Below are 14,154 nucleotides of genomic sequence, written 5' to 3'. Positions count from 1 at the left end.
GAAGAGGTGGCCCCTGGGATGACCTGTGCGATTTGGAAGCTGAGAGGCGTCTTCAGCTGGATGTGTGGTGTTATACAACTGCCGGCTCTGCCAGCAAATCGCAGCCTAATGGAGAAAGGCATTGTAAACACTCTAGCATGAACAAAGGCCATCTCGGTATAATGAAACAAGCTTATATAGGTCTTTAGGTAATAAGCTTGAGGACACGGTGCTGCTATAGCTTTATTGTGATACGCCTGAGTCTGTTTGCTTATATGGGGGAACAACATTGATTGAGCTTACTCTAAAAGTGCCACTCTGTTAAATACACAGGCTATAAATCCTGTCGTTTTTTCCTCCAGGAAGAAATGTAATGCTGTCTGGGATTCATGTCCTGCATATATTTTGCTAGATTTAAGCCACGAAGACACTTTATTAAGAAGAGAGGTTGCAGTTTTGGTTATTGAAAACAAGTCAATGCCTTCAGGTCACCATTGACACAACGTTAACCTAACAATTAAACTGGAAATCAGCTTTAGTTCCCATTTGTGAATATTGTGGATAAAACAAATTGTATTCATTATTTTTTCTCTGTGTTTTTCTCATTATGTTGATAACAAACAATCTAGGTGGCATTACCTTTCTTACAAAGCGCATTTGCCAATGCAAGATAACTATATATAAATGTCATTTTTAGGAAATAGTGCACATAATGTGTCTTTACCATTCATTCTGAACAAATGAGCCTGAAATTGTGAAAGTCAAACAACATCCTCAGTAAAATACCTTTGACTTGTTTCTCACAAGAAATGGATAAATTGTAGACACAACCAGAGATTGCGGTGACGGTGGTCGGGGTGGATGGGGAAGTGCGTTTGCTTTCAACCCTATTTATTTCCAAAACCATACAAAGAATTTTGGTAGCGCAACTGCAGATGTCATTTGTAGTAATGGCTTTTCTTAATGACTATGAAACTTTATAGTCATGTGGCGAACCAGTAAAAATGATATGTGCTACACATGTCATTGTAACATAACCCTCCGTGGCGGAGGAAGGAATTGTTCACATTATTTATGATCACAACACGGAGAATTTACATTTCAGAGTTCATGCTCATTCTGTAAGGCTTTTTGAGTCCAAATCATTTATTGAGACGGATGATTACAGCACTGGTCCACAATGGGAGACAGCCCCCTCTGATATCTTATGGAGTCATCAACAACCGCTTGCCAAGTTTAATACGACTGGGGATTGTAACTCTCCAGGCAACTACTACTAAACATGCCAGACAGGTCTGGCTCTCTCCTCTCGCTCAGATCGATATCAAATTGTCTCATAGAGCATCGGCAATCAAGTGCGCCAGAACAGTGAACACTCAGACACTCCAGTCAAAGGTTACAGACGGCCTGGCCAGCTTTGCCCTCAGCTGATGTGTGACCACGGTTTTAACGTGTTCTTTGACAGTTTAACATCTCTCCACCCTACACCTCCCTCTCCTCCTCGCCCACCTCCCTCATCCCTCTCTCCCCTCCCTGTTGTTTTCCTTTCTCAGCCGTCCTGATTAAACCTGGAGATCCCGGCGGGAGGCTCTGATTTCCCAGCCCTGACTGTAGCGAAGTCAGAGCTGCATGTCCTCACACAAGGCCAGTCAAGCCCACTGGCTACAGGAGACTGAGTAATGAATGAAGTTTGACCAGTGCAACATCTGCAGGAAGCAGGCATGTTTCTTTGAACTGCACCCTGTGAGGTCCCGTGGTCTTTCCACGTTGTTGTGCAAATCCCAATGCGTCAGTCCAATATAAATGTTACACTATATCCCGTACTTTCTCCTCTAACAGTTAATAAGTAATTTAGTAATGCTTGCTTCCAAATTTTGGAGCATGTTTGACATTTAGATATCAAAACCTGACATTTTCCTATCTTAGTGCTCCTAAGGCTATGAGCCTGTGAAGCATGCACAGGATTGGTCAACCGCCAATCACAGATGGACTGCGTTTGGCACAACCGTCATTGAGCCTTGCATGTCTACTGCCAATATATCCTGGCTTGTTATCATTATTCATAAACGCCTTGGCTATAAATAAACGGATAAACTAATTTAGCGTGCGATAACGTAGGCTGTCAAACTGTCTTGTGGGTAAAAGTAAAGAATCGGTGGATAAACAAAATTCCAGCAGGATGAGACAATCTAATGTAGTTGGTGCATCGAGTGCATAACTGGGGGAGAAAAAAAAAAAAGTTGCATTGATGTTTTGAAAGATGACATTGTGCTCCCCACTAACACACTCTGCAACAACACATCATCACATTGCCAAATTGCTAATCACTGCAAGAAATCACTGGAGGGTGATTATTTACCTGATCTAACCCAAAGTAGATAGAACATCACCTTCAACATTAAACATGGACAAAACTGGACGTCTGAGTGTGATAGTGCAGCTCAGTGCAGTTCAGAGGGGGAAAAGCAAATTACATCGCCCGGAGCCACTGCTGCTGCATGAATGGAGCCTTTTTTTTTTTTATGATCACAGGGGGAAAGTTCTCCCTGGGGACGTGGAATTTCAGAGGGTTTTCCCCCCTTTAAACATACACTGGTACACTTTAAAGGTAGAAGGTAATTTTGCACTTCCTATCCTGGATAATGCTTGTTTGAACTGAATGAAACCCCCTCATTCATTGCAGTTTAAACTCAAGCAAGATGTGCATTTTTTTTTTTTTTTTTTTAAAAGAATGACTTTAAGCCCACTAGAAATACGCAGTGTGAGACTAAACCCAAGTTCGGGTTCAGTTGAAGACAAATCTTTCTAAATGTTCCAGAAAGCAGTCGCCACTCACCGTTTTGCTCCTTTACACTTGGAGGGTGAAACTTGCTGACGTGACTTGATTCAGCCGCTGAGCCATTGTGTTGGAGAAGCGATGCAAGAAGGAATAATAATGGAAGGATCATTTGGATGAGTGGTGGTTGTTCGATCACAAAGCGCTGTTTGACAGGATGGTTTGTATCACCACACGCTCGCGTCGTTTACAGGACAGCAGTGCTGCTTTGGACACATTTGGAGAGGATAGACGCAGAGTAGAATCCACATAATCTTAATCATCAGTCCTTCAGGAAGAAAAAAAAAAAAAAAAGTGAAATTTATATCTCCCTAAATGAAGACAAATCCTCCTCCAAAGCTTCCAGACCTACCGCTTCTGCGCAATGCAAGTGCGCACCTGTTGGTTCTGTGGAAAGTTGGATACTGAGTTGGGCGAAGTTTGTAGTCATGTACTTTTAATCCTGGACTTAATTGTAAAAAAAAAACAAAAAAAAAAAACGTCCTATGCAAGCATATCAGTTATGGTGCGAGATCAGTGGAAAAGCAGAGATGCATTTTGGCTAAAGCGCGCGTCCACGGTGCGTTCTTGACTCCGTCTGAATAAATCCCCGCAGATCTTTACGCATTACTGCAAAAGCTCACACACAGAGACGGCGAGAGAGTCCAGCAACCCGATACAGTCTGTGCCCAGAAACCATTCGCAACACTGAGACGAGTTCTGTTGTCTGGCGAGCTCTTGAGTCATAACTTGGTGGAGACTGAGATAAAATATCGCCGCGCAGCGAGGGTTGGGTTTTTTTGGAGACTGCCAACTGACGGCACAACAGGTGCTATACATAAAGTACAACTTCCCAGCCGAGGAAACTCCCCGGCATGTTAACTATTCCGCTGCTGCCTGATCCAATGAGGTGTTTCACCCACTTTTAGCCACAAATTGGCAAATATAGGCCACAGTTTCACATGTTTCCAGTAGTTTAAAGGAGAGGTGTCAGCTTCTCAAAACAACTCTGAGTTAAGCAGCTCAGCTATTAGAAGCAGAGAGTCGTGATACAAGGTCATTTATTAGAAAAACTTTGCAGCCTCTAACACCAGAGTTAAACAAGTAAGTAAGAATGAACCTTTTTGGAGCTCATTTCAAGAAGCTTGAATGTTTTACATTAAACGTTATAACAAACATGAAGTATCACATCCCAGTGTCTAAACTTTAGTTTCAAGACTAAAGATGAGAAGTACTTTTCTTACAGGATAACTTTTCTCTACACATCACCTCCCACAACACAAAATATAATTTTATATATGTATAATTTGATGTCATGTTTTGTTAATCACTGTGAATTTAGAAATGAATAGTTTCCCAGATAGTTTCGGCTAAAGTCGGTTAAAAAGAAAGTTGGTTTCACAATTTGGCCAATTTGGGGAAACAACATATGACATACATGCATCATATACATGTCATATAAAGTTCACCTGCTACTGTTGCTCTCACTGTGTCAGCGCTCTTAAATATATTTCTTCCTACCCTTTCTATTGTGCTACGTCATTGTTGCCTTCGTGGCCTACTTTGAGAAAACACGTTGCCCAGTGTGTGACCGTCCATCAAATTTATAACATATACATCATTAAACAGTGAAGTCCACAGCACATAATCACACCAGGAGCTTCATCGTTGCAAAGGAAATTTCCATAAGAAGATAAGTAAACTTGTTGTAACCGTGAAGTGATTGTTTAAAGCTTTGGTTAGATTTTCCCATAGACGGATGAATGATCAATGAGTGCCCACACAAGACTTTTCAACATGCTGTTGTGCGTTCTGCCTAAACGTTTCTGTGGGAGGAAATGTTTAAGGAATTCTCAATTTGTCATATCAAAGCAGGGACACCGCTTGGAACAATACTCACTCCTGTTCCTAATTTCCTTTCTCCCGGCACACAGTTGTACCTCATCAACCTTGTTTCATGTGGTTCCTCCCATTCTATTGTCGGCAAAATCCACTGGTGTATACCCCCACTGTATGGTAAGTCTGCTGCAGCACAGACACAACAATCAAAGGAGAGCCGGAGACATATTGAACCCATTGAGCCAGACACATGATGCAATGCAGCAGCAATTTACCCCCAGCCTCACATAGCTCAGAAACTACCACCCCAAAGAGACTGCAGAGCAGCCGTCTCTCCAGCGTGGAGGTATGAAGGAAGGTTTTGTGGTTTTAATCAGAGTTAATGGCTGGGAAAAGAAGGCATGGGGCATCGATACAGTCATTTCATACGTGTGTTGCCCCCGTGGAGAGGGGCATATAGAGGTCTTCTTGTGTCTGTTGCAAGGGCCAAGGCCCTTTGTGTAAAGGAGAGTATCACATTCCAACCCTGCAAGGGCCTGCAGCAGATGTCAGCACTTCACATTGTGGAATCCCTCTCTCCTTCGCACACACACACACTCGTACACACTCATTCACCCCTCGAGGTTTTGTCTGTAAAAGCTGGGTATTTTGTCTCGTTGTCCGCATTTGATTGCCGCTTCCACGGTGGTCTTTTGAAACGCGGAGGCTTTGATACAAAGAAATATAATAAACAGAGGAAATTAGAAACAAGGCAGAGCTTTTGGGTTAAGGCTAACCTACAGAGACATGCCAGCCAGGAGGGCCCTACGTCCACTGAGCAGACTGGAGATGGAAATGTATACAAATAGAGAATTCACAGCCGTTGACTCCCAGCTAAATCCCTTTAGACTTGCCTGCCTTTTTCGGGACACATACTGTCAAACAAACAGATGCCCTCTCCCAAATCAGTTCGTATTACACAACGCATCTGTCACAGTGTCTGTGGAACACCAGTTTTGTTCAAGGTGAAATGAGGTGAAACACAAGGGAGGTGGACATGTTTGCTAAATCCAAATCGCAGCTCATTATTGCACCTTGAAATAAAAAGGCCTTTGAGATGACTTCATTTATATGGTAAAACCTCCTGTAACAGCAGCAGCAGCAGGAGCTTTGGCTGTGTGGTCCTCTGAGGAGTCGCCCGCGGTTTGCACTGAAAGTGGGAAATGTGCCAGCAGAGGACTTTGGAAAGAAATGACTCACATTTTCTTTCAATCTATAACAAATTGAAGTCTTTTACTTTCATTGTTATGCATGATGAGTTCTTATCATTGAAAACACAGACACAAGGTTATGTTAATGTTTGCCCCGAGGGTGCTGTGTCCTTCAATGTGTGGGCACACTTTAATATATCAGAAAGATCCTTACGTTGCATACATTCTAAGGCTCTATGTTTAAGTGTGAGACGTGAAAGCTGCCATCGTGGTGATTAATTGCCCCTGGCTGCACTTGGCTTTGAAACCAGAGCCCCCTGGTGGTGCCCCTCAGGGCTACAGTCAGGCCTTTGCCCCTTGAACACTTGTTGATGCCACTGCGTGTACCGTGGAAAAACTTTACTTGTTTTGATCTCAGTCTCTGCTAATGGAAAGCATGCCATCATGTGATTCTAATACATTCGAGGGTAAAACATTAACATGATGTCTGCTGGAATCATCCATCCGTACATGTTCTAATCTGCTTATGCTGTTCAGGGCTGCAGGAGGCTGCAGGGCTTCCTTTTCATGCATGTTTGATTTCCACTTTTAAAAACGCCCATGATTAGTACAGTATACAAGGTTATGCTGCTGTTTTCAGTGCCTGGTTTGTAGTTGCCTGTCACAGGAAAACACTATGACTCAGAAAGTCCAGACAGTCCTCCTGATGAGAGCCTGCTGCTTCTCAAATAGGACAAGAGGCTTCATCTGTATTAAGAGGATAATCTGCAAGCGTTTATTTATTAATCTATCTGGCTGTTGGTAATCTGGAAATGTAGGTTTAATCTGCTGTTGTGTTGTTCACTCAAATTTGAAGTGTTGATTTGAATTACATGTTGATGACACTGTTAATAGGTGGTAGCCTGGAAAAGATATTCTGATCGTCGATTCTTAGGTGTGGTCACAGTAACATGAGCAACGGCACACTGTTGTGTGATCAAATACATTAACACCAATAACCACAGCCTCAAAGATTTTAAATGAGCAGATTCTCTTCTCTTCTTTGGTGGAATTAGTGCTGACATCTAAGCAACAGTAGCAATACATCAAAAACAAAACCTAGAAGCAGTTTGATGAGTAAATTATCACCTTTAAGAGTGTCTGTTGTGGTGTAGTGCTAGGATACGTAATCACCAGCTCATATTTTATCACATGATTATATGTTTTGCATGTAGAATCACAATTACAAATGAATTTACAGGTATTGTGAAACAGTTTTTACAGTACAATATACTTGTACGTGTTGCCCCAGTGACTGCACTCAGCATGGCGGTGTTATGATCTCCAAAACACCGATATTCTTGTCCAATATATTTATCCTCTACATTTCTCTGCAGCAAGTGTTTCAACAACTGAACCTGAAATTCAATTTGAATAAACGTCTGATGCTGTCAGCGTCTGTTTGTTATTGCACCTGGATCCTCTGACGCCGAAGACGGTTGGAAGTCGACAGTATGATAGCACGTGCTGGCATGAAAACAAGACACCTCCGTTTGAATTTAAGGGTTTTGTTGTGTTGTCGAAATGATATAAATATTGAAGAAAGAAAATCTCAGGCGGTGGTCATTCTTTCAGGAAATCATCTCATCACATAAACAGCGGAGCTCTTATGTTGCAGCCACACCAGTGTTAGTTCACTATGAGTTATCAACAAAAACCTGGCGGATTTTCTTTCAGTGCAACATAGAAAATTATATCTCCTTTTGGAAAGAACTTTTTTCGCTCCTTGAGGATTTCCCTCCTTACCCTTAAGTAGAGTGTCGAGTGAAAAAACGCTGGGAAGGAGCTCTCCTGCTGAACAGCTTCCTGGCTCCATGCCTCCGTCATAATCTTGGTTAGTGTTGCACTTACTAAACATCTGCTGACAGGGAAGACTCCGTTTCCATTATGGCAATCTGCTTATTTAATGATCCAGGGGTCAATTCTACTGCACTGCCAAACCTCATCAATACGGCATTGTACCGGAGCCCAGCACTGTGGGGTGATGAATTGTGCGAGGCTGAACATCTGCAAGCAACTGCAACTCTGTGCATATGTCGACTGTTGCCTATTGAATTTACAAAGCGTGAATGCTGTGTGCAGTTCATATTGGTTTATAGCTTTTGAAACATGATCAGATCTGACTTACATTAGTGTTCTAGCGTGTTTACTAGGGGTTCACTTGGGTTCATAATGGTTTGATACAGTTCAGCTAGCGTAAGCACCATGCAGGTGAGGGGAGACCTTGATCAATAACCGAAGGGAGAGACCTCAGCAACTAAGAAGGTGCTAATACCTGAACATGTCAGCGTCAACTCCCCGTTTACTGTGCAGCTGTAATGAGGGCATTGATCCAGAAGATATACGACTTTTCCTCCCAGGCCAGCAGATTCTATACTTTTTTTATCTATAGTTTTATTATATCCTAATATCGTTAATGTTATTTCTTAATGTTTTGGCTGGTAGGGAATGTGTCTCATATTTTTGATGGCATCTTGTTGAATCCAGTTAATGGCGTTCAATTCAGGCATAAAGCCACGTGATCAGTGCAAGCGCTGCTGCAAGAAGAAAGAAATAAGAATATCAGAAGAAGAAACGAAAATCAGAATCAGTTATTTTAACTTTGATGTAAATGTAGTAAATCAGGGCACAAAAGGGATGCTTGTTAAGAGATTCACACAGAAAAATGTATCTATGACTATCGTTATGTCCCTTAAAGAGCATCAAATCAAAAGAACTGTATAATTAACAAATAACACCACAGATCCCCACTTACCATTCACTCTTTCATTTTCGTTTCTGTACCCACGACGATGTATAATGTTACAGGTCCTCACAATTACAGTAAATCCAACATTTAGTTAACTTGCAGCACACATGCAGATGGAAATATTCAAGTCCTACCAGTCCTGCTGCCTTTTGATTTATATCTGTCAAAGTCGTATTCACTTTGACAGCTCATATGACATGTGCCTCTTCCTCTTCCAAGCAGTCTGTCTTTCCACAGTTTTAAAGTTATAGCCACGAAGCTTCTCTGGGTTCAGTTAAAGATCTTTCCATCACTTCGGAGTGGGAAAACAAGCATGTTTCTTAGCAGCACATAGTGAAAAAAAGGATGTTTAGTAGCAACACTTTCTCTCCAGAGCCTCCCTCTGTCGAAAGCTTTATTTTCATTTGAGTAAGAATGTGACAACACGTATAACTCTTCTGTGCTAGTAGTAGAAATGTGGTCAGGTATAATTCCAAAATAGATTGGTTCAATCCAGCCTGACATATTTTTGGAATGGCACATGGTTGTCCATCAGACACTTGGCTTGTAGCCAGGCAGAGAACATTTTTTGTGGACAACACAAAAGGATCCTTGTGCTGGATTGCAAGCATCTTGATTGTAACATCAGAGCCATGCACGGTGACATAAATCATTAATCTCTATGCACATGGTCCTGATTAATTTGTGTATGCAAATGGAATGCCTTGTCAGTCAAAATTATACTACGGGGATCAACGTGGAGAGGCCGCCCAAGTTGTTTGACACAAAGTGATGAATGAGATATGGATCAAAACTGTGGGAAAAATCAGCTCGGTGGAGTTCTGCGATGGATTTTATTTATACTGAAAGAACAAAAGATCAGGCTTCCTGTTCAGTTCTTTTAATGTGTTTCAACCAACGTCACAGAACAAATGAAAAACGACACAAGCGTTTCTGACGTTTGTGAGAAGTTCTTTATGTAGAAAAGTTCTGACCACAACCGAATCCAGGCACAGTGTGCTTTATAGAAATGAACGTCAAAGCTGGTGAGGGAATTTTATTTTTTGCATAAACAGCATTAGAAATGTCATTTCTGTTATTTTCTTGGCGATGATAGGAATTACTTTTATTTCCTATTGGACAACTTATAAAGGCTTACTTAGATTTCATTACAGCATAGTCTACAACATTCATATATGAGCCATTTGAACAACCAAAGTATGAATTAATACAATATGAATTGAATATATAAATGAAATATAATAGAGTATTAAATATTGGTAGTGTGTGGTTGATAGCTGCTACTTGCTAAAATAACTATATTCTGTTCTTCTCCTCTATGAGGACAAGGCTTTATTGATTCAATAATATTTCACTATACCATGTTGTGACACAATCTCTGTTTCAATTAAATTCTTTTAGGGGAGGCAGCAGGCTGGACAATCCACCAAAATTAGTTTTAAAGAGATTAAATCTACAGTCTGAGGCTTTTCTCATACCTCATACGAGCACTTGTTGACATTATTTGCAGTCCTATTAAACCTACAGTCCTGTGTGCAGTATTCTGCGGTTTAGTTGAGCGTCTAAGCCTCCAATTTCCAGAGCAAAAAGACACCTTGAGACGTTGCTCACCGCCAGGAGAGAGCTCAGCTCCATACAGGATACTTTGTACTAAAAGAGGAACATAAATCATGTGTAATAAAAGTCCTAAACAGCAGCTTAAAGTTCCTTTAACTCGTAGACTGTGAATAAAATCAATGGTCACACCATATTAAGTGATGATATTTGTTGAGCTTTTAAGTGGTTGGAGCTTTGCCAAACATGTTTGAGTGTCTAATATAAGCCACTCATTTATCACTAACTCATTCACAGGCACAAGCCAGACGTAAACAAAAGGGTGACCCACCACCCAGATGAAAAACACCTGCAGCGCCCTTACTGACTGTATTTTAGCAGACAGACCGAGGGATTGGCCTGAGAAACAGCGGTCTGTGCCACAAGGTCCATTTAGTAGCTGCCCTGGACCTTTCACTCATGACACATCATCTTCATCAGCAGACGTATAGATTGCCCAAATGAGACTTTAAGCTGATGAAGATCATGTAACGTTATCTTAACCTCTTAAGACCTGAGCTCTTGTTTGATATGCATTTTTTATTTCTCCTTGCTATTTGGGCTTATTGGACCCTGATAAGTATAAAACCTAAGCATCATCTTTTTACATGGTGTAGTTTTAGAGAAACATTATGTCCACATATGTGGACAATCGGTCTTAATTTCCAGAAAACACAATAAAGTCACCTTTGTGCAAAACTCTTTATTTCCACCCAGTTTTTTTTCCTGACTGCTTTTGCATGTATTTATAACACATACAAAACATATTTTGAACATGTTTTGAAAATCACGGTGCAAAAAACAATATGAAATATCAACAATTTTGCCCACATACATGTCCATACATTAACTACTATGGTAATATAACCCCAAATGTGATGTCCACGCATGTGTACACCAGGTCTTTAGAGGATAAGATGTTGTTCAAACCAGTAATATTTGTAAATCAATCAATATTCTCGGATGTAGGTCAAAAAATGACAGATTGGTCCTTTATTTTATTTATTTATTTATTTATCGGTCCTTCCTTTTATTTATCTGTCCGTTTTTCTCAGACATTTAGTCATTCATTTTCACACTTAAACATAAAAGCACGTCGTCCATCACTCTTCAAGTCTGGGCCTGTGAACACCAGGACTGGATTGCATCCATAATCTGCCGTCTCTCTCTCTCTCTGGCTTTATGGCTCCATATATATATATATATATATATATATAATCACAGCCCTCACTGTTCACGTCCATCCGCAGCTAAACGGCGCACAGACACCAGCCGTAAATAGAGAGACGTTTGCGCCTCATCACGTGAACGAGATCATTTCGTTTCCCCGCCGTCACGCCACGTCTCGGCGTCGATCCGCGGCCGTGGGATGGAGGCGGGGAGCGGCTGTCCGCGGTGCTGATGGGAGGACTGATGCTCTCCGGCTCCGTGCAGCCGCTACTGCGCATGTTGCATGACAGGTGCACGCAAGCCTCCATCTTGGGCTTCCCGAGCTGAGGCAAGAGGGCAGCAACCGTACACACACTGATTCCACAATAACAACAAAACCAGGCGCGGCTATTAAAAAGAAAAAAATTTTTTTTTGGCAATTTGCCGAGATGTAACTTTTCTTCCGAAACCCATTCAACAAATTGCTTCAGCAAAGAGAAAGAGAGAGAGCGAGAGAACAGGATGGGAGAGAAAGACAGCGGCTGGTCTGGGAGGCTCTGTTAACGACCACTTGCTCTGTCAGCTTTACTGGGTCTTCAGTAGTTTTCTAACCATCTGACAGGTGACAAAGCCAAACGGTAAGTGCCACGGCGCCTTACGGTTTGCAATAAACTACCTTTCGGGTTATTGATGTTCCTAACGTGCGCTCATGTGACATGATATCGCATGCTGGCGTTCATGTGTATTGGCATCTTCCTCCTGCATCCACCCCCCTACCATAGTCATGGTGGTCGCCGTTTGCTGTGTTGTTCTCTCCTCAGCCCTCTTTTGAGTGTCAGCCTCTCTTACTTACTTTTCAAAGAGAGCCGAGTAGGTGCAGCCACAGGTTGTGTGTGTTTTTGTATTAGTTGCATATCAATACTGTGATAGGCACAGCACAGGCCTTTGGATTAAAGCGTTAATCTGTTAGTTAAAGGCACCAGATAGTCCACTTAAGGGTTTTATATCATTAAAACAAAGCAGTGAACATTGCATTTTGTTTACACCATTAATATTAATAGCTCATAAATAATAACCGCTCATTTATCTAAATATTTTCATCCTCTCACAGGGATTATTTTGCATTGAACAGCACGCATATGGCCCAGAATCTAAAAACGCCCTTCCTGGCGAAGTTATGTGCCAGAGCTGCTTTACTTACTGACCTTGGGCCCATGGTTCAGACCATGTAAGGCTGCTTGAGTCACCGTCAGCCACTGCATGACAAAGCCTTCGCGGTTTTAACATTGCCAGTAGTGAAACACAGCAAGGGCGATGTTCTTCAGTGGCGGCAACAGAGTTGACTCAGGCAGTGCCAAGGTCAGTTTAGGGACTCGGTCTCAGCTGAGCCCACATTTCTCTGCACAGGGGTCAGATAAGCATGGGTGTATACCGTTTTGAGAGTGTGGGCTGCACACATCAAGGTGCAGAGCTGTGTGAGCTTCAATACGAGATGAGCACATTTTAACAAGTCACTCAAATCTGTTTTAGTCAACAACTCCACTAAAGCTAACGTTTGGGGAATAAAACATAGTATATTGGAGAGCAGTTGTAATTATAATCTTTTTTTAATTAAAAACACAGGTATTCAGGTTTTATATTATCACATTTGCATGATGCCAACTATACAGGGCTTTTGGTTTTACAAAATAAATGTTATTGGTAGCGAATTAATTCACAAGATGGGAAACAAGAAGTAACAAAATATTTGCTGCACAAAATTATGTCAGTTTTTATGACTTCTTACTTTTTTTTTCTTGTGAAATACTGAGATGCACCTCAGTATATCACAACATATCACAATATTTCAGGACTCTACTCGAATTTAAAAATCCAGGACCTCAATATCAACCCTCAAGGGGCTGAACCGCATTTTTTTTGTGATATTAAGTTGATTTGTGGTGGAATAACAAAATATTGACTCATTTTGTCTTTTTGATCATTTTTATCATGAAACATTGAAGCATTTCACTTCTTTAGGACTCTTACAATTACATTTTTTAAAAATAATTTTAAGACCTGTGTAGCCTGTGACAAAGGCTTGGAATGGGACAATGCATGGCTGTTAAGGGGTTACAAACAGTGCCGTAATGTGCTGTATGTCCATACAGTGATCACATCATGATTGGCAGTATCAAGATTATAAAATGTGTTTTATGCTGTAATAAAACTAATATAATCACCTCAGAGACTGAAGTAAGTGGTCAGAGATGGGGAGTTATCCTGTGGAGAAGGGACGTAGGAATAGTAGGTCACATAAGGAATGGTTTCTAAAAGTGGGGTGAGCTGCCAAGTTAAACATCACCCAACGCTCCAGCTGTTGCCATCTGATATGCGCGGGTCAGTGGTGATGTACAGTATGTTGGCCCTTTTCTCCTCCACAATGGGAGCACCAAATCCACCCCCCCACCCCCTATTTCACAGGAATCGTCCAGAATCGATAAAACATTGTTGACTTTGCTTGGGCAAGACAAGGTGTTTGCATGGAAACAAAAAGCGCTGAGCAGAGCGGTGGAAACGATTTCTAGTGGAGAAGATGATGATCAATGTGCAGGCGGGGGGCAGTCGGAGTTACTGGGCCAAGCAGTGAGAAAGAGAGGGAGAGTGTCTAGACAATAAACTGCTTCAGTTCATATACAGTCTCACCGGCAGGGCGGGAGGCTCAGACTGGTGGCTTTTTCTCTTGGTCTCAGTGTCCCTGCACGATGAAAGGGCACCACTTTCCTAGATGGTGAATGAATTACAGAGGTACTATGGCTGCT

General features: G+C 41.6%; 1 protein-coding gene across 1 annotated transcript in view; it reads right to left on the bottom strand.

Moving 5' to 3' along the window:
* pdgfc (platelet derived growth factor c) overlaps positions 1 to 3,578 on the bottom strand; it is a 43,547-nt gene extending 39,969 nt beyond the window's left edge. Inside the window, exons 1-2 of the mRNA XM_070836969.1 lie at positions 3,168 to 3,578; positions 2,816 to 3,018 (exon numbers count right to left, since the gene is read on the bottom strand). Of these exons, the coding sequence (XP_070693070.1) occupies positions 2,816 to 2,927 (112 nt within the window). The 5' untranslated portion in view covers positions 2,928 to 3,018; positions 3,168 to 3,578. The remainder of the gene's footprint in view (positions 1 to 2,815; positions 3,019 to 3,167) is intronic.
* Positions 3,579 to 14,154: the final 10,576 nt, after the last annotated feature.

Source organism: Pempheris klunzingeri, chromosome 9 (genome assembly GCF_042242105.1).
Source record: "Pempheris klunzingeri isolate RE-2024b chromosome 9, fPemKlu1.hap1, whole genome shotgun sequence".
NCBI classification, from domain to species: Eukaryota; Metazoa; Chordata; class Actinopteri; order Acropomatiformes; family Pempheridae; genus Pempheris; species Pempheris klunzingeri.
Note: the sequence above shows the minus strand (reverse complement) of the source record. Positions and strands in the feature narration are given on the sequence as shown.